The following is a 24,677-nucleotide window of genomic DNA, read 5'->3' on the forward strand; positions in this document are numbered from 1 at the left end:
TACTCCTGATATCAGGTAGTTCATATCCTATAGGCTATCTACTGCTGATATCAGGTTGTGCATCAATACCCTATATTTACTACTGCTATATCAATGCCTATAGGCCTATCTACTGCTGATATCAATATCCTATATCTACTGCTGATAATCAGGTAGTTCTTCAATGCATTATATCCATTGCTGATATCAGGTAGTTCATCATTGCCCTATATCTACTGCTGATATCAGGTAGTTCTTCAATGCATTATATCCATTGCTGATATCAGGTACTGGTAGTTTATCAGTGCCATATATCTACTGCTGATATCATGTAGTTCTTCAATGCATTATATCCATTGCTGATATCAGGTACCGGTAGTTCATCAGTGCCCTATATCTACTGCTGATATCAGGTAGTTCAATGTCCTATATCTGCTGCTGATATCAGGTACGGTAGTTCACAATGCCGTATATCTACTGCTGATATCAGGTACTGTAAAAGTGGTTATTTTCGCGAGGGTTTTATTTTCGCGAATTTCTCGAACGGATGTGATAGCGCGAAAATAACAACACGCGAAAATATACATTTTATATGGAGTGACATTATATTTGACAACAATCCGCGAAAATAACTGTACGCGAAAATAACCACTTTTACAGTAGTTCATCAGGTAGTTCATCAATGCCATATATCTAAAGCTGATATCAGGTAGTCCAATGTCCTATATCTACTGCTGATATCAGGTAGTTCATCAATGCCCTATATCTATTGTTGATATCAGGTAGTTCATCAATGCCCTATATCTAAAGCTGATATCAGGTAGTTCATCAATGCCCTATATCTACTGTTGATATCAGGTAGTTCAATATCGTATAGGCCATCTACTGCTGATATCAGGTAGTTCATCAATGCCCTATATCAACTGCTGATATCAGGTAGTTCACCAATGCTCTATATCTACTGCTGATATCAGGTAGTTCATCAATGCCCTATATCTACTGCTGATATCAGGTAGTTCATCAATGCCCTATATCTACTGCTGATATCAGGTAGTTCATCAATGCCCTATATCTACTGCTGATATCAGGTAGTTCATCAATGCCCTATATCTACTGCTGATATCAGGTAGTTCATCAATGCCCTATATCTACTGCTGATATCAGGTACCGGTAGTTCACCAATACCCTATATCTACTGCTGATATCAGGTAGTTCATCAATGCCTTATCTACTGCTGATATCAGGTAGTTCATCAATGCCCTATATCTACTGTTGCAGGTAGCTCAATGATATCAGGTACTGTAAAAGGGGTTATTTTCGTGAGGGTTTTATTTTCGCGAATTTCGCGAACGGATGTGATAGCGCGAAAATAACAACACGCGAAAATATACATTTTATATGGAGTGACATTATATTTGACAACAATCCGCGAAAATAACTGTACGCGAAAATAACCACTTTTACAGTAGTTCATCAGGTAGTTCATCAATGCCATATATCTAAAGCTGATATCAGGTAGTCCAATGTCCTATATCTACTGCTGATATCAGGTAGTTCATCAATGCCCTATATCTAAAGCTGATATCAGGTAGTTCAATGTCCTATATCTACTGCTGATATCAGGTAGTTCATCAATGCCCTATATCTAAAGCTGATATCAGGTAGTTCAATGTCCTATATCTACTGCTGATATCAGGTAGTTCATCAATGCCGTATACATATCTACTGCTGATATCAGGTAGTTCTTCAATACCCTATCATGCCTATATCTACTGCTGATATCAGGTAGTTCATCAATGTCCTATATCTACTGCTGATGTCAGGTAGTTTATCAATGTCCTATATCTACTGCTGATATCAGACAGTTCATCAATGTCCTATATCTACTGCTGATATCAGACAGTTCATCAATGTCCTATATCTACTGCTGATATCAGGTAGCTCACATCATACTGATATCGTAGTCAATCAATTGTCCTATACCCAGCAAACACAAAAACGTTTTTAAAACGTTTTAAATAAGGTATGTTTTGGTTTAGGTAAAAACGTTTTAATAACATTAAAATGTCGGGTTATATAAAGGTCCGGTCATGAAATCGTTTTAAAACGTTTTGTATGAAAACACACTACAACAATATTTTTTAAATGTTTTCGAAATGTCATTGTAAACTATTTTTGCAAACATTTTTGGCCAAATATTTTGTCAACACTTAAATAACATTATGTTAAAATATTTGCACCCAGCAAACACAGAAATGTTCTTAAAATGTTTTTTACAAAACGTTTTAATAACATTTAAATGTCGGGTTATAGAAAGGTCGTGAAAACATTTTATAAACGTTATTGTAAATATTTTAGGCAAACATTTTTTGCAAAATATTTTTTCAACCCCAAAATGACATTCTGTTTAGAATGATTTATACCAAGTTTTCAAAAATGTTTTTGGAATGTCATTAAAACGTTTTTATACCCTTTATAGGGCCTATAACCCGACATTTAAACGTTTTCTGACAACCTTTTATAACCTTTTGCGAATGATGTCGAAAACGTTTTGTGTTTGCTGGGTATCTACTGCAGATATCAGGTAGTTCATCATTGCCCGTTATCTAGGCCTACTGCTGATATCAGGCAGTTGATGATCGGTTCGTTAATGCCGGAGCCCTATATCTAAGGCTAGTGAAAGTCGATTCCGAGTTTATCGTCCCCCGCCCGCGTCACTTTTTGGAAACCAAAAACACCCGCGTCAAATTTTCAAAAATGCCAAAATAATTCATTATTTTCAAAGTATCAGTGTTTTCACCAGTTTTAGCAATTGGAAACATATATTTTTGTTTGTAAAACATATAAATTCATAACTTGGAAGCAAAACCAGGCTCTTTTCTAACTTTTCTAGTCCCTACCCATATAAAAACATGTTTATAAATAACATGTATGAGTGTGGCTTTAAATCAACACGCATTTTAGGTCAATAATGAAATCTGATGAAATAATGAAAATGAAAATGAAAAAGTCACCTCACCAACCTGGGAAAAAAAAGGGACGATAAACTCGGAATTAACTTTCATTAGCCTAATGCTGATATCAATTAGCCTATGTTCACGTCATCAATACCCTCATCTCACACTGCTGATATTCATCAATACCATAATTAGGTAGGCCTATCACCAATGCTTCTCATTTATTGCTGATATCAGAAAGTTCATCATTGCCCGCATCTACTAGTAGGCCTACTGCTGATATCAGATAGTTCAATTCCCATCATCTATTAAATGCTGATCAGCATATCAGATAGTTTATTTTACTGTGAAAGGATTCTCTCCTTTGTATAAAGATAATAGCAAACCTCCTCTTTTTGCCCTGTTTCATTGTTGCCTCCTCTTTGTTACATTTTGGAGGCCGAGGCATGTGATTTCAATAGCTTTGTAAGTTTGTACCCAGAGCCCAACCCAGAGAAGGTAAGTCTTCCGTGACCAGGCTGTCTTCTGTAGCCCCAGTGTAGCCCTAATACCAATCAATCAATCAATCAATCAATCAATTTATTGGAATCACTTTTGTAACAGTGGCACATGCACTCATATGTGCAGTGCATCCAACATAAAAATACAATTACACATGCAGATCAATAAAAAACAACAAAAACAAACATACTTAAGATTGAATAGTATGCTTATGCACAAACGTAAAAAGGATAATACACTTAAACAAAATTTACAAGCTAAATTTAACACTAGTACATCTAGTACACTTAACACGCCCACCCCACAAATATTCTACGTTTGTATACTTAACACGCTTACTCATGCATAACTTTCAAAAAGATATGCCAGCATGCATACGCAACCCCCCCCCCCATGCATCCCTCAATTCTCACTTTACAACATGATTATTATAACATGTGCACAAAATATGGAGTGCATAATTGACTCATGTCTTAAGTTAATACAAATTTTACACAAATATATTATAATATATACAATTGAATAGCAAGATGGTTACATTTGAAGATTCTTAAGTGTGCTGTTTCTTTTGGCCCATGCTTTTTTGAGATAACACTTGCTATACGTATCAAAAATTTGACCTACTGCATTATCATATTGATAGATATCACTTAAAGCAAAATATAATTTAGTAAGATTTCCATTTGAAATGAAGCATTCCCATGCAGATTGGCAATTAATATCAATTAAAGATCTCTCTAGTTTATCAAATTCATCAATACGAATATCATTATATGCATTACATGAAAACAGAAAGTGAATAATATCCTCTTCAAAACCAGAGTTGCATAAGCGGCAGACACCATCGTTTGTCTTTGCCCATGAGCGAGTGTTATTATCGATTTGAAGGGTGTTTTTTTGACCTTTAAACTTGAGCTTTGCACCCTGAAAGTCGGTTTTTCCAGTAAGATATGGCTCAAGATATTTTTCTTGCTTAAGCAACGAATAGTTTTGAAGAGATGATTTATTTTTCACAGAATTATCCCAGTCATTATATTCAATATCCTTATTTATTGATTTGAAAGTCTGAAGCCAATTATGATTACTTTCGGAACTAAAGTTGTTAAATAAGTGATCTAGACCGCATTTTGTAAGTCTGTCTTCAATACATGGCAACCATTTCCACCGTAAATTATGATTATTCCGATATACATTAAACATAACTTTAAAGAAAAGTTTTGGCCAACGATTTGGGTTCATGTTAATGAGTCTGTGAAAATACCCAACACGTTGAACATCTTGAATGGATGAAAGTGCATCCCAGCCTAAATCACCATATATGGATCCTTTTGCTGTACTAATGGGGATTTTGAGAATATATCTCGCCATTTGGTATTGAAGATTTTCTAATTTATTAACATCAGTTTGACCTCCACAAACCCAAGTAGTACATTGCATAATTAATTGTAGGGAGACCAATTGTGCGCCAAAGAAGGTCTCCGTAGTATACCCGATTAAAGTCATCTTGACTATCAATAATAGATTTAATATAGGCTATAATTCTATGACCTTTACGAATAACTTCTTTTATATGAAGGTGATCAGATATGTTGTAATTAATATGGGTGCCAAGATATTTGTAACTGTTTGTTTCTTTAATACAACCGTTACCAAGATTCCAAACATTAAGTTAGGATTAGCACGTTTACCTATTGTGAGTACATTTGATTTATCGAGATTAAAAGATAAACGCCACATGCTAGCAAATGATGAGGCAATATCAAGCATCTTCTGTAGGTCGTGAGCATTTTCCGCAATCAATACCGCATCATCTGCCCAAAGGAGGCTGTTAATTTTAATGTTACATATATCAACACCAAAGTTGGACTTTTTTAGCATCTTTGATAGATTATTTATGAAAATATTAAATAAAACTGGGGAGAGAACACATCCCTGTTTTAGGCCGTCATCTACAGCAAAAAAGTTAGTTTCAATATCACCAAATTTTACTAAACACTTAACATTATTATACAAATTCTTTAAGATACGCCATATTTTACCTCTTATACCAGAGTTCCATGCAGCTACAAGAAGCCCATCTCTCCAAACAGTGTCAAATGCCTTCTTGAAGTCAAGAAAGGCAAAGAAAGTCTTTTTACCTTCAGACAATCTTGTGGCTGAAATACTTTTTAAAGAAAATATATGATCTTGACATTGATGATCTTTTCTAAATCCACCTTGAGTTTCAGTAAGAAGATTAGTTTTATTTTATTTTTTATAGGCCTACCTCTTTGGCCCTCTATGATTTTTTTATAACCAACGTCCCCAGATTTTGCATGGGCGTAAACTTTTTAGACTCGATCAAGTCTTCTCCTCCCAGTTTATTTTCATCGAAGGATCAAGCACACGCTGAGATTTGAAAAGGACTACGTTTGTTCAGTAAATATGTAACAATTATTCGTATTGTTTCCGAGGGTAAACTCAATATTTTGTTACGTAGTTATAAAGCAAAGTAAAATAACGTTCATTTTGTGATTCAAGGACTCATACTTTTAATATATTTTTCTTGTTTAACATATCATTTTAGATGCATAACATGACAACAAAATTAAAGTTAATTAATTTTTGTAATATAGAAGTAAATAAATGGGAGAAATTTAACAATTTAGTGTATAGATGTGTGTTTGAACTGAGCTATGAATAGCAAAGTAACCATCAACTACACTATAAAATTATTTATAATTGATTATTTCACCATGGAATAAAGAATAGAGCACGAAGTGCGATGGAATTGCAACTCCGATCGTCGATGTGAGGTCAGCGATCGTCACGCTTGCAACATGTGGACGTAGATGGCAGCAGCATTTTTCTTTAATTAGCATATTCGTGACGTCATGTTAACGTAAGTCTCCACAGCACTACGCATATTTTTTTAGGTCGCTTTTAGTACTATCGTGGTGGCAGCAGCATTTTTCTTCACTTTTCTCAGACGATGGTGGACTACATTATTCAATGTGGCAACAGCCAAAAGCGTAAACAAAACAGACAATATGACGGCAACACTGCCTGCACGATGGACGCAATTATTTTTCCCGGAGCCAAGATCCGTTTTTAGCTCTATTGGCCGGGTGGCCCCATTACAGAAAAAAAAAGCACAAAATATATTTCCCAGTGCAATATATACATTTTCACATGAAAATAAATAATTTTAAATTCAAAGAAAAAAGAAGAAGAAAAAAATTTCATTCATCGCCGGGGAGGGGAATCGATCTCGGGACCTTATGCGTGGGAGGCGAGCTTCATAACCACTCGACCACGTATACTCATTGATACACGTAGGGGAAATTTTCAGTATATATCGTAACATATCGTGCGTTATTCATAAAAAAAAATAAAAAAAACAGTACTTACAATGAGGTTCACTGGCGAACCTCAACGGATTTAGACTGATAAAATAGTGCTTAATAACATACGTACAGTTTTGGAATAATTTGAGACATTTTTGTGTTTACGTGTAAAACCAATGACAACGTCAAAATTGAGCCAATCTTGGCCGGCCCCCCCTGACTTTTCTAAAATGGCGGCGCCCAGGGTTTAATGACAAATTCTTCAATTTATCAATATTTCATGAAAATTTACCAAACAAACGGATACAGTAATGACAGTTAATATTTAAAGTACATGTATAAATGGTCACAGTTATAAAAGAAAGAATATAAGAAACATAAACAAATGAATTGTAGCAATATTCAATATTAATGGCAGCGGCCGTGACTTATCAATGGCGCTGATGGGTAATACACGGGGGAAGCCGACGGTGTCGCCACCTTTTTGCATTGCGCTGGTATACAAGTTGCAACGGCCTGATTTCACTGGCACACTTGCTGAACAGTTCGTAGTGTTTTATCTATCTTTTTTTCTCGGGTTTTATTCAGTGTGGTTTTTCTTGTAACGGGTCACTCCTCAAGGCTCAAGGTTTGTGCATCTGACGACAAGTGACAAACACAGTAACTCAGCGACCTATTTCAGTTCACACAAAGTCACAATGGCTAAATCAACCAGGGATTTTGGGCCTCTTGTTGGGGCAATCGATCAAGGAACAAGCAGCACTCGGTTTCTGGTAAGCTTAGGGCCCGGGCTTGCCTTAGGGGTGGTGCAATAATTATGTGTACCCCCGGGGTGAATTATAGGGGGGGCAAAGATTTTTGGCAGGCCAAAAGGGGGGGCAAGCATTTTTGGCAGGTCGAAAGGGGGGTCAAGCGATTTTTGGCAGGTCGAAGGGGGGGCAAGCAATTTTTGGCACACAGATATTTTGGGCACTTTTATATTACGCCCTAAAAGGCGTGAGGAAAACGCGTTCATGAACACGTTCAAATATGCAAAATTTCCTGCTTTCGGCTTTCGCATTATATGTTAAGACAATTTAAGGTTTTAAATTCGGGTTCCCCAAAATCTTGTATGTGTAAGGGGGGCCAAAGATTTTTAGCACGTCAAAGGGGGGGCAAAGGTTTTTGGCACGTCGAAGGGGGGCAAAGGTTTTTGGCACGGCCAAAGGGAGACAAGCGATTTTTGGCAGAACATTTTGAGAATTCACCCCCCCGGGGGTACACATAATTATTGCACCACCCTTACAAATATGATTCTTATGATTGCAATAAAACTAGGGCATTTCGTGATCCACAGCACAGCATCATCACCCCACTTTTCTAAAAAAAAGTTGAGATTTTAATAATTATGGAAACCTCTGCTCTGGCTACATAATATTTATGTACACAAATTTCTTGCAGATTAATTCGTTTTTAGCAACTTAGAAAAGATATCGTAAAATTTGAATTTTGTTCTGGTATTCTGTCGGTCCATGCCACGTCACTTCCGGTTGATGATGCGACTCAAATTTGAGTGAAAACAAGTCCTTGGTTCGATTTTTTGTTGATGATTTGATGATTTCTGTCATTGGTGTTGTGTATATTTCGATCGCAAATAGTCAGTGGAATCAAACAAGTTTTTAAGTTTTCAGAGTGGAAGTTACTGACTTGATTTATCGTTTTATATCGACAAACCGACAATTAAATTCCATGGTCGAGTGTTGGTTTTTCCGAAATTGACGATACAGCCGGTTTGCATCGTTGATTTACAACCGTGAGGCATGTGAAGCTTGGGCCCAACACTAGAAGCTGGACCGACAGAATACCAGAACGAAATTACAACACATTATGATTATGATCAGAGGAGTCTTTAAAAGGCATTCCTACACACATAGAAACGTTCCCAATTATATTTACTTTGATCAGACTCTGCATCTATCAGCAATGACATCATGCTTACTGACCAATGAGAGACGCGATCGCGAAGCAACCAATTAATTATTCGTGAGCCCACTCAATGTCCTGCATGGGATCGCCTGCACAGTGCAAAACCCCACACCGGTCGCGCCGTGAATATAAGCACAACACACACAGTATACTGTACACAGTAATGCCCTACACGAGTCGTGCGGTATTTTACATGCATCGGAAAATGAAATTTTGGCGAATAAATGTCAAACGTACCATATGCAAAAGTCCTTTCACCGGAAAATTCGGCGACGCACCCTATTGATTCATTCACAAATCTGACCTTTAAAGTTGTAAAAACCTGTACAAAAGTTCCTGTCGCCCAAAAATTTTTTTAAGATGATCCAAGTGTGAAATTCCACCACTAGTTTCCGACTATTTTTCGCCATTAGTATTACAAATGTTGCGCCGTAACATGGTCAGAAATGATGAATTTTGATGCCAAAACTTCATTGATTTTCACGATTTTTCTTCGGTATGGAATCCATTTTGTATGTTAATATCAGGTCATGGCACATGATCAGTTTACTTCGGGTAAAGTCGGACAAATTCCTCAATATTCGAGGCATCTTTTATGAATGAATATTTCCAACTCGGCCGCTCGGCCGGAGACCGAAGCCAGCTTCAATAGGTGATGTCATCTAATGAGGTCTCGACACATGCGCATTTGCTTTATGCCCCAGCGATAGTGGAATTAGCATACATTATGCAGGATTGGCTGTACAGGTATGTTTCTACGTGATACAATGCACTATGATTGGGAACTTTGATCAATATAACCTAATTTTAAAGGCAAAGTCCCCATTGCCACACACACCAAATGGTAATTTTAAAACTGCAGCCAACAAGCTAATAGTTGAGACTTAGAACTTTGACTTTCTTACAGGAAACATTCATATTGTCCCACTGCATTAATTTTATTCATAAGTCTCAATGTTTTGAATGTTAAATAAAAGGATGAAAACACCAGATATTTGCACACAATCCCAATGCAAGGTATGGTGCACTGTCCACATGTGTACAAAAGCCAGACATACCAAGGTCAGAAACCCCATTGGGTTATGGGAATGCCTTTAAACATCCTCTGGATTATGATTGTCTATAGAATCTAGGATCACGAAATACTCCTTTAACTTAGTCGCTTAACGTGGCTGTGTACTCTAGACATTGTTTCTTTCGCGAAATTGAGTTTTTTTGAAATGTATTTACTTTATGTTTTTTATAAATACAAGGAAAGAAAATCCAGATTTGTTAACTCCAACTGCTCTATTTTATGGATTTTATTTCACTATTTCACTCGTTCCGCAATTTTGAAAGAAAATCTTTGTTGTACCATTGGGGTACACGTGCGCAACAACGCATCGCGTTTTGAAGTCGCGCATTTTGTTAACTCCCAGATACGCTACACATACGCAACGCTTATCTGCATGCGCGGCGCATCATATGGAAGCACCACGAAAGCACTGATTTCACAAAAACCTAGCGGTCAAATAGCTCCGTTTTAGCTGATAAAATGTGAATTTTTTCAAGTTCTTTCCCCCGAATTAAACATCAAGATATGAAAAGATTTCGCCCAAACTTCTCAAGGGACTGTGGATTTACCCGATGTTCACGTATAAATGTAAGGTAGAAAAACGAGAAATGCCGCATTCTACATGTACTGTGAGCTTCGATCAAAGTGCAAAATGTGACCACTTTAAACTTCAACTGCCTTTATTTCAATGTTCATTTTCTCGGTAAAATGACGATTTAGCATAGGTAATTAAGCAATTATGCTCTTCATAAAAAGCATGATCGACTTAAGAAACGGTTTTCTCATTTTTTTATATTTTGGTCTATTTCCGATTTTAGGCATAATTTTGTGCAAATAGGCGTTTGTGAATTTTAAAAAGTTCATTTTGATGCCTTATATGGTAAATATCTCAAAAAATAAGGCCAATATCAAAAAACTCAAAAAAAACGTTTTAGGAATGGTGCCTCAAGACTAAGAAAAAAACAAAACAAACATTTTGGGAAAGAGTGTTTTTTTGTTTTGATGTACCGAACAAAATTTGCCAAAAATTCACTTTTTTGTGATTTTCTTCATAATTGTTGTTTTTACACCAAATCTGTATTTATATTGAGATTCATGTCTTGCCTTTATAAAAATGTATACTTTTATTATGTCTTGCGTGAATAATTGCACTTTTACTACATGCATGTCTAAGAGTACTAGTGTTGGTATCGACAAGGCGTTGTCGACAAAATTGTCGACAAGAGTACTTTTGCCCCGACTTTTGCCGATTGGCGACAAGAGCTTTGCATGTATCGACAAAAAATATCAGAAATTTTGCGATCTTAATTGAAAAATTGATTGGCAGAAACTTTGCTAATTTCCTTCTTTTTTACCAGCAATCCAAAAGATCTCATGCGACAAGAAAGTTATGAATCTTTTTTATCTAAATATCAAAGGATAGTTCATAATATAGCATCCAAAATGATCAAATCCAGCAAAATTGTGACCCCTTTCCATGCTTTCCCATTTTCGTCAATGTTGATTTGGCTTCCTGAAGCCATCTTGGTTTATTTTTAGAACGGCCGCCATGTGACGTCAGGGGGGCTTGGCTGAATAACGATCGTTGATTGGCCAAATGTCAAGGTCGTTCTTAGCGTGCCGTGTGCACACTTATTTATTTTGTGTGTTTATTTGGTTGAGTATTTGTTTATTTATATGTTTTTTTACGTGAAAAATAATATGCTTTATTTTCTTAGTTCCTCTCACCCCACATGCAAATAATAATAAGCAACTATTAGTGATGTGGTCGGCACCGTTTTTCATTGTCGACATGTCGATATAATTCGTATACCGACGTCGACAGTGTGTCGACATAATTTTTTTTTTTTTTTTTTAATTTCAAAAAAAATATTTTTGGCGAGAAAATCAAGTTATAGGCCCAAACTGACTTGTTATTCAAGGTTGAAACCAGAAAATACTGCTACTCAAAAAAAAAAAATGCCAATTTTTTTACAAAGTTGAAAAAAGTTGTACATTTTAATTACTTTTGTTTCTATTGAACAGCTAGCAATGCATACTAATTCAATGTGTCCCTGACTGTTCAATAGAAGCAAAGGTAATCAAAATGTACAAATTTATCCAACTTTGTAAAAAAAAATTGGCATTTTTTTTTTTAGTAGCAGTATTTCTCTGGTTTCAACCTTGAATAACAAGTCAGTTTGGGCCTATAACTTGCTTTTCTGGCCAAAAATATTTTTTTGAAAACTAAAAAAAAAAAAAAAAATTTTTTTTGTCGACATGATTTTTTGATGTCGACATGTCGGCATACGATGCGTGCCGCGTCGACATTATGTCGACATAAGGCATGTCGACCACATCACTAGCAACTATACCATGACTATAGCGTTTGCCAGTATGTATTGTTTTCATAGTCCCTGCAGCGTGTTGACTGATGTGCACTCTGTAGTAGGTTGCCGAATTTTGAACCTTGATCGTCGCAATTTGCCATGGGGCGATTTTTTGGGACAGTAATTAGGCCTGATTGTCGACAATTGTCGATGTCGGCTTTTTAATTGTTATCGATTGTCGACGACTGATGAAAATGCTTGCCGATACCAGTGCTAAAGAGTACACAGCCTCCTTAAGTGGCATCACTGTGTTATGTTATTTGTAGAAGAAGCATTTTAGTGTCAAAAATCACATTTTTGGCCGTAAACTGGAAGTAGTTACCCCTTAATGACCTTTGACCCCAAATCTGTGAACACCCCAAAGGCACAGCGTAATATCAATGCTTGTGCAAGTGGCGTTACTGTGCCATGTTGCTTGCAGAAGAAGAAGCGGGTTGAAAGAAAGAAAGAAATCGTTGAAATACAATACAGTACCACTAATACTTTTGACTTTGACTTTGAAGAATACTGTGCAACACTTCCAAACAAGAAGTCAAGCGTGAAGGGATGTTAGGGTGCGTAGGTTGCTTATGCTTGTTGTAGTAGTTGCTTTCTTCTTAGGTGATCTGTAACTTCGGTCTTAAATGTTGAGGTGATTGGGATGTTAACTACCGTATTTCGTCAAATAACATTAATTTTAGCGTTACATTTTCCCAAGGGGGGGGGGGGGCGTTTATTCAAGGTCAATTTTAGAACGATAATTCCCGTTAAAATCATTAGGTAAACTAAAAACACACGCTAAAATGACGAACTATGAACTAGAAACACTGACTTCTGGCTCACTTCTGGGATTTTCGTCAATTATTGACGCTATTATGGACCAAGTGCGCAACTTGGTAAGCTTACTACACAAGATAGCATGGAAATATCGGCATTTTTGAAACATCTTTGTTGAAAAAAGTGGTGGGGGCATTTATTTGAGGGGGGGGCGACTATTTGACGAAATACGGTATATGTTTGACAGGCAGTAGGGGAGATTGGGGTTAGTTGGAACACTGGGTAAGTTGAAACATTGTATTTTTTTCTGACACAAAAAATTAATTTGGTAAAATACTGGCACCTAGTAATAGGTATTAGTAAGGGTCATCCACCAAATTAGCAACAGCACTGATGCCCCACCAGTGTTGGCTTGGGAAAGGAATATCTGTTTTTGACTTGCTGACTAATTTTATACCCCTCAGAAAAGATGCATTATCTCCATGTTGTTTGAGGATTCAGGGGATTATTTTTGAGTATCATAAGCACTAGTAGTAAGTCCCAGAATAATGTTAAATAAAAGTTTTATTGTATTTCTTATTTTGTGTAATGAACTTTGAAATGTAAAAATAGGCATCGGGGTTAGTTGAAACTTTTGAGGTGGGGTTAGTTGAAACGTGAAAATCGCATATAGAAAAATATGGTTACAAATTTGACTTTTTAAAAATTTGTAACATGTTTACTATTTCTTCAATATTGCTTTAATATGGTTAATAAGCAATAATACAAGCAACAAGTGCACATAGAAAGTACATTTTATAATATTTTAGGCTTCTCATATTTTTGTCCATGGTGACACTCGTCACCTTGTGTCCAAAGTATTGACCAGCGCTCCCACATATTTATTTATTCATTTTTTCACACTGATTGTATGTTAAAGGGTGCCTTCAAGGGAAGTATAACCCTAACAACACAATAATAATTATTTTGAAATTTTTACAAGCCATGTTTCAACTAACCCCACCCTATGTTTCAACTTACCCCAGGGGTGGGGTTAGTTGAAACACTTTTTTCAAATTTTCAAATTGGATTATATGAATAATCATAAGCAGGTCCAATAAAATTTAAGGCTGTATTTGTAGCATGTATGTATATGTTTATACTGATATGGTTAGTGTTTCTTGAAAGTAATCGGTTTTCGTTAAAAAGACGATTTTGTGAAAAATGTTTCAACTAACCCCAATCTCCCCTACATTCCACTCTTGTATTGTTCTTGGGAAGTACGAGTCTTTGTAGCAGTTTTTCTTTGCTCTTGGTCTTAGATATGCTAGACTGTTGTTATGACGAGTGGGGCAGACGACTGGTGTGAGAAACGTTTGCGACAGTTTGGCAACCTGGCCCGAGTTGACTTTGTGAAGCATAGTCAGCCTTGTTGCCTGCCAACGCATTTGGAGAGAATCCCATTGTAGTAGTGATTTTATCATTTCTGTGACACTGCTTGAGTGCTTGTTCTGCCGAAATCTCTGCAAGCGAATCAAGCGTAATCTCTGCAAGCGAATACAAGCTGGCCTAGCTTGCAAAGGCCGGCTTGTAAAAAAAGGATGTGTCAAATGCTCCCAGGAGATCATCCTGCATCAAATACATAAAGCTGGAACCCTACAAAATCTCAAGTTTCAGTTTAGTTTCAGGTCAGTTTATTTTACTAGGCAGATAAATGATACCTAATATAATTAAATGATTTCAATTCAGGGTGTCCCCCCAAAAAATACAACTCTCATTGCGCCCTCTTTTTCTCCAATTTCTGAAAAGTTGATCAAATATATTTTTGTATGCAAAGAAACCTTAATTTGTTAGCTTTAATAAACCAAAACAGTTATTTCAATTGGCTCTCAACTTTTGAAGGTGTCCTTTTTAAGAAATGTACCCATTTTTCACTCTGTCCATGGATGAGGTTGTGATGGGTTATGCTGTGGAGTGGCCTGCAAGGTCACCAGACCTCGCACAACTTGATTTCTTCCTTTTGGGCAAAATACAAAGTGATGTCTATGAGCTAGGACCACCAGCTGGCCTCCCAAGATCTTCGCAACCGTATTACTGCTGCCCGTAACTAGTATCCGGCGCACAAGGATGGTACGCAAAACAATTAATGCAATGAGGACCAGGGCTGTAGGCTTGAATTTGTCAAGGAGGCAACCTCACTTCACTACCAAAGGCAAACCAAACAGCACTATTCGGGGCTACTTTTTATCCCCAAAAGAGACATTTTTGTTATGTTTTTTAAAAACAGAAAGCAAGAAACAAGAAAGTAAGAAACATTTACAAAAAGGCATAAATAACAATGAAAACATTAAGTTATTGCAAGTATAGCAAAAGAAGTCCCATCATTACACACATCCATTTTGCCCACAAATCAATGACACAAAATCCATAGCCCATGAGTCCACAGGTAATGCCCATACCCTAAATAAAGCTGTTATTTTATAAAGTTATCATTCTTTGAAGTAGCCAAACCTCCTCCGTGGACAAAGTGAAAAATGGATACATTTCTTTAAAAGAGCATATATCTTCAAAAATTGTGAGCTGATTGAAATTTATTTTCTGTTTATTAAAGCTAATGATTAAAGGTTTCTTTACATACCCAAATATATTTTATCAACTTTTCAGAAATAGGAGAAAAATCGGGCGCAATGAGGGTTCTGTTTTTTTTGGGACACCCTGTACATACATGTATAGGCATAGTGGGCAAACCATACTGAGCAAGTGCTCGACTTAAATGGTCACCCAATCTGAAACATCATGACTGTATAATTTATAGTCCACCCTAGACTAAAATGTTTATGAGGAAACATGAAAAAATCAAGCAGAGGTCATCCAAGGTCAAAGATCAAATGTTAAATTTTGCCTGATTGGGCTTATTTAAAACTGGGTACACATCATCCTTGATAATTTGTCTATTTTGTTGCAGGTGTTTGCCAGTAAGACATCAGAACTACTGAGTTATCACCAGGTAGAATTGAAGCAATCATTCCCAAAAGAAGGGTAAGAAACTAAATGTTATTTATACAGGGATGTAAATCTTCTGGACATTTCATGCAAGATATTTTTGTTTGTCCGGATTTGTAAAAAATCTATACAAATGTAAACAATTTGTAAATCAATGCATTAAAAAAAAAATCACAATTTGTTCAAGGGAATGCTGCCCCCCCCCCTTTAACACCCACCAGGAGCTGTACCCCAGAACACCTCACTTTGGCTTGGCTCAAACAATAATTTTCAGGAAATGAATGATTAACCCATTTACATCCCTGTTATAGAGTCAGAACTCTTGCCCTGCAGTAAAACCCGAAATTGTGTGAAATTTTCCACTTTTTGCAGCAATTTTGCGCAAAATTTGTCAATATTACCCTGCCTGAAATTCACTTTGCCCCCATGCCCCCCACCCCCCCCCCAAAAAAAAATCCTGTCGCCGTCCCTGGCTGTGTGTGGCACTACTGAGTATACATGCTTTAAATATAATACTGAATTTGTTTTAAAAATTTTAAATATGTAAAACTTTCCTATTTATAAGTTTTTCTTCAATCTTTTTGATGGTTATGGGTACCAACATTTTTAAGGTGTGAACGAGTTAGAAGACTCCTAAATCTTACTAGAAGCCTCAGTCAGTATGTGCCCTTATAGTGAACAGCAAGTTATTTGTATTGCCAAGTTCACAAATAAATTGGGGCATAGTGAACTTTTAACTAGTTTCAACATGACCTAGATAACAAAGATTTGTGAGAGTCATGTCTGGTAAATATGGGAAGAAAGCCCCTGACTGAGTCAACTTGGTGTAGAGTAAAATCACTATAAGTGGAAGTGCCTTTGTTTGTTGGTAGTAAATTGACATTTCCACCTTCATAAGGGGTTGATGTAGTTGTCAATACAAAAAGCACTGGTTATTAACATGACCTCCATATCTTCACAGACTACATGTACTGTAATTTAAAGGATGCCCGTTTCAGAAAAGATCCCGATTTCAGAAAAGATATGGTAGAAGTGAAAAATCTTCAAAAATCGCCCATTTAATGTATGTGCATGTAATTTACAAGCAAATAATATATTTATAACTTTAAAAAAAAAAAAAAGATTTTGATTAGGTCCTACTCAGCTGTCCATGTCCAACTTACATTGTAGTTTCGTTAGCACAGATATCAATTGTTATCATACTGACATTTTTTTAACGGAACACGACTCTACACTATAAAGTTAGACAATGAATAGCCCTGAAACACATAGCGGAAGATTGTGATGGTCCCCATTTATCCGCACAGCATGCTTGGAGATTGGGTGCCAACATGATACGGCTAACCTGCAGTAATTGAATTTGTGTGGTGGTGCTTGCTATCGGGGAAATGTACACAACAATTCCCACCGTAGCGAGATAGACACCCATTATGATAAAGGATGCGACGGTGGGATGTTTTCTTACCTTTAGATCATTAGTATAGTGACCATCACACAGGAAAGCAACGTAGCTGCCTATCTGCATGTACCGTATTCATTCCAATTAAAGGGTAGGCGCTTATTTATTACATGGTTTACCTAATTTGTTCCTAACAGGCCTTTATTAGAGACAAATGGATGTGCATTATAAAAGGGTCCTGAGATGTTCTAGTAGCTTTTCTGATGCAGAAAATGTATCGCAAGTTTACACAGGACTTCTAACCCCCCCAGCTATTTCACTGTATCAACATCTATCCATCACTTCAACATTAATGGTACCTTTTTGGCTTAACAAATTGAAAATACCCTGGGTGGGCGCTTATTGGGTGGGGCATGGGCGCTTATTGGAAACAATACGGTAGGTCTACTTCACTAAATTTCCTTAATTCTATTTTTTTTATAGAAAGAGAAAGGAAAAGAAACTTTTTAAATGGCAGAAATTTTAAGTGATATAATACTGCACCTACTACTTGTAGGGCATAATATAAAAATATAATGGGATTTCAAGTATAGTGCATATTTGATGACTTGATTTGTGAATCATAAAAGTTCATACAGGTTTGTTGTAGGTGAGTCAATTATATGCAGGAAATAACCTGACAGGCCGTCCCCTTCAAAGCTTCCCAGGGTTGCTGGTTTCTATGGGATAGGAAACTACCAACATTCTTCAGGAGACATATGTTGAAACGTCATCCATGTTTACTTTATTAAACTATTGTATTTTGCGGGACAGCTAACAGTCAAATTATTTGAAATTTGCACAATTTTTCTCGTAACTTCACTGGTTTCAGAAAAAGTCTAGATAGAAAATAAAGGGTTTATCCTTAGTGTAAGGGGTGGTGCAATAATTATGTGTACCCGGGGTGGTGAATTTTAAAATGGTCTGCCAAAAATCGCTTGTCCCCCTTTGGCCATGCCAAAAAATTTTTGCCCTCCCTTTCGACGTGCCAAAAAAACCTTTGCCCCCCTTTTAACGTGCCAAAAAATCTTTGCCCCCCCCTTACACATGCAAGATTTTGGGGAACCCGAATTTAAAACCTTAAATTGTCTTATCATATAATGCAAGCGCAGCGAGCAGGAAATTTTGTATATTTGAACGTGTTCCTAACATTTTCCTACGCCTTTTTAGGGCGTATAGAAACGGTACCCAAAAATCTGTGCCAAAAATTGCTTCCCCCCCCCCCCCCTTTCGACCTGCCAAAAATTGCTTGACCCCCCTTTGACCTGCCAAAAATGCTTGCACCCCCCTTTGGCCTGCCAAAAATCTTTCCCCCCTTATTCACCACCCGGGGTACACATAATTCAACACCCCTTTAGAGCACGAAATACTAATAGAATTAGGGTTAGGGTTAGAGTAGGATTAGGGTTAGGGTTAGGATTAGAGTTGGGATTTGTTTGGTATCTCTTACACGAAGGATACACCAAATTAAGTCACCCAATTTTATTCATATAACATTAGTTCCTTTGAGCAGAGAAAGATGAGAATTTTGAATTTAAAGTTATGGGGGGGGGGGAGGGATATCTTTAAAAGTTGCCCCAATTGGGCTACCTAATTTAGGGTGTGGTAATCCTATAGTATTTCTCTATCCTGGATGTATGCTTATAATAAAGTGTTTACATGTATACAGTACATCGTATTTGACCCTGTAAATAAGGAAAATAATGTTGGCACACTTTCAATGTGTTGAATACATATCATTTGCACCTACCCCGGTTAAAATGTTGAGCAAGCCATGTTGCCATAGACCTGTCAGGCTTGTTGTATCAGCAATGATGGGGGATGGAACAAAGCTCATCAGTCAGAGAAGTTAAACCTCCAAATATTTTTGTTCTAACACTCCAGAATACATGAAGTTTGGGTTGGGAGGTAAGGTTTGAGAAGGATATGGTAGGATAACAGGAAATATTTGTGTCCCGTTTTATGAGGTATTTATAGAATGCATACTGGACCTATTTATTATCTTTGATAGTTATATTTACATTGACCTGTATAATTATATTTACATTGCAAAATAGTGGTCAGTGGTCAACTTTGGTCAAGGCAGTTTTGCATGAACAAACTGGCACTCTCTAAAATGGAATTGAAGTAGGCAGGAAAATAACTGTCAAATGGTGGGGGTACATTTGCAGCCATTTAGTTTAGACTTGGGTGCATTTTCAGCTGTTTTGGTCTATTGATGGCCCTCAATTTCATGAAATTTTGGTTTTGAAAAGGTGTTTTGTCCAAATTTAATTGAAGAAGTTGACATTTCATGTTTTTTAAACAAAATTTGCAAAGTTTTTTTTCATGAAATTTGGCTTAAAGTCAGGTAGTTTTTCGGAGTCCCAGCCGCACATCCCCACCCACACCAAAACCTGCGGTTGTCAAAACATTTTTTTTATTTGCGATAACCTTAACTCCTAGAAAACTTTTAGTCCATTTTCAGAAGGAAAAAATGTCTTGACCCAACTTTTATTGTAAGCGAAATAATAAAACACTATAAATTAACAGGAATTCAAAATGTGACAGCATTTTGAGTGTCCTCAAAGTACAAAATAAATTAATTGCATTATAGATAGCATAAATGTGTAAGTATTCAAGTTACGATAACTAAAATCATATAATATAGCCACCTGATGAATGTTCTTGAAAATGAGCCAAAATAAAAGGTTTATAGTTGAAATGATCAGCAATGAGTCAATTTTAACTTTTATATAATTATGATCTACAGAGGTCAGGTCATCTGCAAGGTAAATAAGTAAAGATTGTTAGCTTTTCATCAAACTTGGTGAAAATTATCAATAAAGTATTTTTTTAAACTTTTACAAGATCATTTATGTCACAATCATCAGAATAAGTCATTCAAATTTTTGGATTTTCATGAAACTTGGTGAAAATGATCAGCGATGAAAATCAAAATTTTCCAAAGTCATCAGTGGTCATGTGGTCAATAGCTAAAAGATTGATGGATTTTCACTAACTTGGTGAAAATGATCAGCAATGAAAATCAAAATTGTCCAAGGTCATCAGTGGTCATTTGGTCAATAGCTAAAGATTGATGGATTTTCACTAACTTGGTGAAAATGATCAGCAATGAAAATCAAAATTGTCCACTGGTCCAAGGTCATCAGTGGTCATTTGGTCAATAGCTAAAAGATTGATGGATTTTCACTAACTTGGTGAAAATGATCAGCAATGAAAATCAAAATTGTCCAAGGTCATCAGTGGTCATTTGGTCAATAGCTAAAGAATGGATTTTCATGAAAATTCAATTGGTGGAAATACTGATGCATTTAAATATTTTTTCTCCTTCTTAGATGGTGCGAAGAAGACCCCAAGGAGATCTTGGCCACATGCTATGAGTGTATTGATAAAACAGTGCAGAACCTGAAGGATATGAACATAGACCCATCTAACATTAAATCTATAGGGATCACAAACCAACGTGAGACTACCGTAGTCTGGAACAAGGAAACGGGGGAACCACTTCATCCTGCTGTGGGTAAGTTGTTCAAATGATTATCTGTAGAAATCTATAGGGATCACAAACCAATGTGAGACTACCGTAGTCTGGAACAAGGAAACGGGGAACCACTTCATCCTGCTGTGGGTAAGTTGTTCAAATGATTATCTGTAGAAATCTATAGGGATCACAAACCAACGTGAGACTACCATAGTCTGGAACAAGGAAACAGGGGAACCACTACATCATGCTGTGGGTAAGTTGTTCAAATGATTATCTGTAGAAATCTATAGGGATCACAAACCAACGTGAGACTACCATAGTCTGGAACAAGGAAACAGGGGAACCACTACATCATGCTGTGGGTAAGTTGTTCAAATGATTATCTGTAGAAATCTATAGGGATCACAAACCAACGTGAGACTACCATAGTCTGGAACAAGGAAACAGGGGAACCACTACATCATGCTGTGGGTAAGTTGTTCAAATGATTATCTGTAGAAATCTATAGGGATCACAAACCAACGTGAGACTACCGTAGTCTGGAACAAGGAAACAGGGGAACCACTACATCATGCTGTGGGTAAGTTGTTCAAATGATTATCTGTAGAAATCTATAGGGATCACAAACCAACGTGAGACTACCATAGTCTGGAACAAGGAAACAGGGGAACCACTACATCATGCTGTGGGTAAGTTGTTCAAATGATTATCTGTAGAAATCTATAGGGATCACAAACCAACGTGAGACTACCGTAGTCTGGAACAAGGAAACAGGGGAACCACTACATCCTGCTGTGGGTAAGTTATTCAAATGATTATCTGTAGAAATCTGAAAGTGAAATGTTTTCAGAATTTCCCAAATCTTGCAAAAGTTATGAAAACTTCACATTGAAAATGGTAATTAAAAATTTTAACCTTAAAATTTAGTTGCATTTTGAGGTGTGAGATGAGCCCAGTATGTTGGGAAATACCACTTTGGGGTAAAGCTGCACTGCTACCCCATGTAGTTGACACAATGTGCGATAGCAAATTTGGCTCATCTGCCTGGAATATCAAATAAGCATATTTTTCTTGTCTTGCTGGGATGTGCAATGAGCTTCCAAAGAAATTAAAAATGTATTTCAGAATAGCATCCGTTGTTGTCATGCAATATAAATTGTTCTTTATTATTTAGTATGGCTGGACACAAGGACTGGTGCTACTGTGGATAAATTAGTGAACAAGACACCTGGCAAGAACAAAGACCATCTGCAGGTGAGCTTAATTGCAGAAAGGTTATCAGTGACTTTTTTTTCAAATAATTTCAAAATCAGCACCAATATGAATGAATAAACAAATAAATTACAGCGTTTTATATAACACCTTTTCCCAGATCTCAAAGGGATCAAAGCGCTGTAATTTCGCCGCATGGTGAATCATCACAATCAGATCGCATAAAACTATGCTGGATGCAGCCAAACCTGGCGCAAACCTATCCACACTTCGATTGTAATATCCACCAATTATCTGTGCAGCTCCCCAAATTCCATTGGGTGAAGGAAGTTAATAACCAAACAACTAATCACCAATTTTTGAAAGCAGGAGGAAACCGGAGATCCCAGAGAAAACCTGCGAGAGCGAGCATGGAATCGGGGTAAAAAAAGTGCACATGAGTCCTTGGGCCACGCTGGGCTTGAACCCGGGACCTCAGTGGTGCAAGGTGAGGGAACAACCGCTGCGCCATCTCGCTCTCCCTAATTATGTGACACAAACTGACCCACTCGGACCAAAGTAGGAAATTTTGAAAATTGAGTTATCACCATCACCGTCTTGTTCAGTACCTATGCTTACTTGTATTTTCTCGGCTTATACATGTACATGTATAAGGCTAAAAAACCTCATTCAGTGCTGTCAAGCTAAGATGGACAATGCAAATGATTTTAAGGAAGATTTAGGGTGTTGAATTAGGGTTTAGGGTGCAGTGGATATTCTATAATCATTCCACATTAATCTCTATATTTCAGCCATTATGTGGCCTGCCATTGTCAACTTACTTCAGTGCTGTCAAGTTAAGATGGCTGATGGACAATGTGAAGGAAGTCAAGGAGGTTTAGGGTCTAGAATTAGGGCTTAGGGTGCTGTGGATATTCTATAATCATTCCACACTAATCTCTATATTTCAGCCATTATGTGGCCTGCCATTGTCAACTTACTTCAGCGCTGTCAAGCTAAGATGGCTCATGGACAATGTGAAGGAAGTCAAGGAGGTTTAGGGTCTAAAATTAGGGCTTAGGGTGCTGTGGATATTCTATAATCATTCCACACTCTATATTTCAGCCGTTATGTGGCCTGCCGTTGTCAACTTACTTCAGTGCTGTCAAGTTAAGATGGCTGATGGACAATGTGAAGGAAGTCAAGGAGGTTTAGGGTGTAGAATTAGGGCTTAGGGTGCTGTGGATATTCTATAATCATTCCACACTAATCTCTATATTTCAGCCATTATGTGGCCTGCCGTTGTCAACTTACTTCAGCGCTGTCAAGTTAAGATGGCTGATGGACAATGTGAAGGAAGTCAGGGAGGTTTAGGGTGTAGAATTAGGGTTAAGAGTGCTGTGGATATTCTATAATCATTCCACACTAATCTCTATATTTCAGCCATTATGTGGCCTGCCGTTGTCAACTTACTTCAGCGCTGTCAAGTTAAGATGGCTCATGGACAATGTGAAGGAAGTCAAGGAGGGTTAGGGTCTAGAATTAGGGTTTAGAGTGCAGTGATGTTCTATAATTATTCCATACTAATCTCTACATTTCAGCCATTATGTGGCCTGCCGTTGTCAACCTACTTCAGCGCTGTCAAGTTAAGATGGCTCATGGACAATGTGAAGGAAGTCAAGGAGGGTTAGGGTGTAGAATTAGGGCTTAGGGTGCTGTGGATATTCTATAATCATTCCACACTAATCTCTACATTTCAGCCATTATGTGGCCTGCCGTTGTCAACCTACTTCATCGCTGTCAAGTTAAGATGGCTCATGGACAATGTGAAGGGAGTCAATGAGGGTTAGGATGTAGAATTAGGGCTTAGGGTGCAGTGGATATTCTATAATCATTCCACACTAATCTCTATATTTCAGCCGTTATGTGGCCTGCCGTTGTCAACTTACTTCAGTGCTGTCAAGTTAAGATGGCTCATGGACAATGTGAAGGGAGTCAATGAGGGTTAGGATGTAGAATTAGGGCTTAGGGTGCAGTGGATATTCTATAATCATTCCACACTAATCTCTATATTTCAGCCGTTATGTGGCCTGCCATTGTCAACCTATTTCAGTGCTGTCAAGTTAAGATGGCTCATGGACAATGTGAAGGAAGTCAAGGAGGGTTAGGGTCTAGAATTAGGGTTTAGGGTGCTGTGGATATTCTATAATCATTCCACACTAATCTCTATATTTCAGCCATTATGTGGCCTGCCGTTGTCAACTTACTTCAGCGCTGTCAAGCTAAGCTGGCTCATGGACAATGTGAAGGAAGTCAATGAGGGTTAGGGTCTGTTTTATAATCATTCCACACTAATCTCTACATTTCAGCCGTTATGTGGCCTGCCGTTGTCAACTTACTTCAGCGCTGTCAAGTTAAGGTGGCTCATGGACAATGTGAAGGAAGTCAAGGAGGCCGTGGACAAGAAGAAATGTGCGTTTGGGACCGTTGACTCATGGCTGATGTGGGTGAGTTGGTGATCATAATTTAAAATTGTAAACATTGTAAAGCAAAATTGTAACATTTGCTGAGGAAGACACCATCATTTATTCATTCTGACGTTTACACAATTGTAATGAACTTTAATGAACTAAAGTTTGTTCGGTTTATATAAGGCGGAAAAAATAAGTCTC

At 37.3% G+C, this 24,677-nt stretch overlaps 1 protein-coding gene across 1 annotated transcript in view; it reads left to right on the forward strand.

The window, feature by feature from the left end:
- Positions 1-7,302: 7,302 nt before the first annotated feature.
- LOC140170280 (glycerol kinase-like) overlaps positions 7,303-24,677 on the forward strand; it is a 74,617-nt gene continuing 57,242 nt past the window's right edge. The window contains exons 1-5 of the mRNA XM_072193648.1: positions 7,303-7,536; positions 15,852-15,925; positions 20,666-20,850; positions 21,989-22,068; positions 24,375-24,512. Of these exons, the coding sequence (XP_072049749.1) occupies positions 7,462-7,536; positions 15,852-15,925; positions 20,666-20,850; positions 21,989-22,068; positions 24,375-24,512 (552 nt within the window). The 5' untranslated portion in view covers positions 7,303-7,461. The remainder of the gene's footprint in view (positions 7,537-15,851; positions 15,926-20,665; positions 20,851-21,988; positions 22,069-24,374; positions 24,513-24,677) is intronic.

The sequence above is a fragment of the Amphiura filiformis genome, chromosome 14 (assembly GCF_039555335.1).
Source record: "Amphiura filiformis chromosome 14, Afil_fr2py, whole genome shotgun sequence".
NCBI classification, from domain to species: Eukaryota; Metazoa; Echinodermata; class Ophiuroidea; order Amphilepidida; family Amphiuridae; genus Amphiura; species Amphiura filiformis.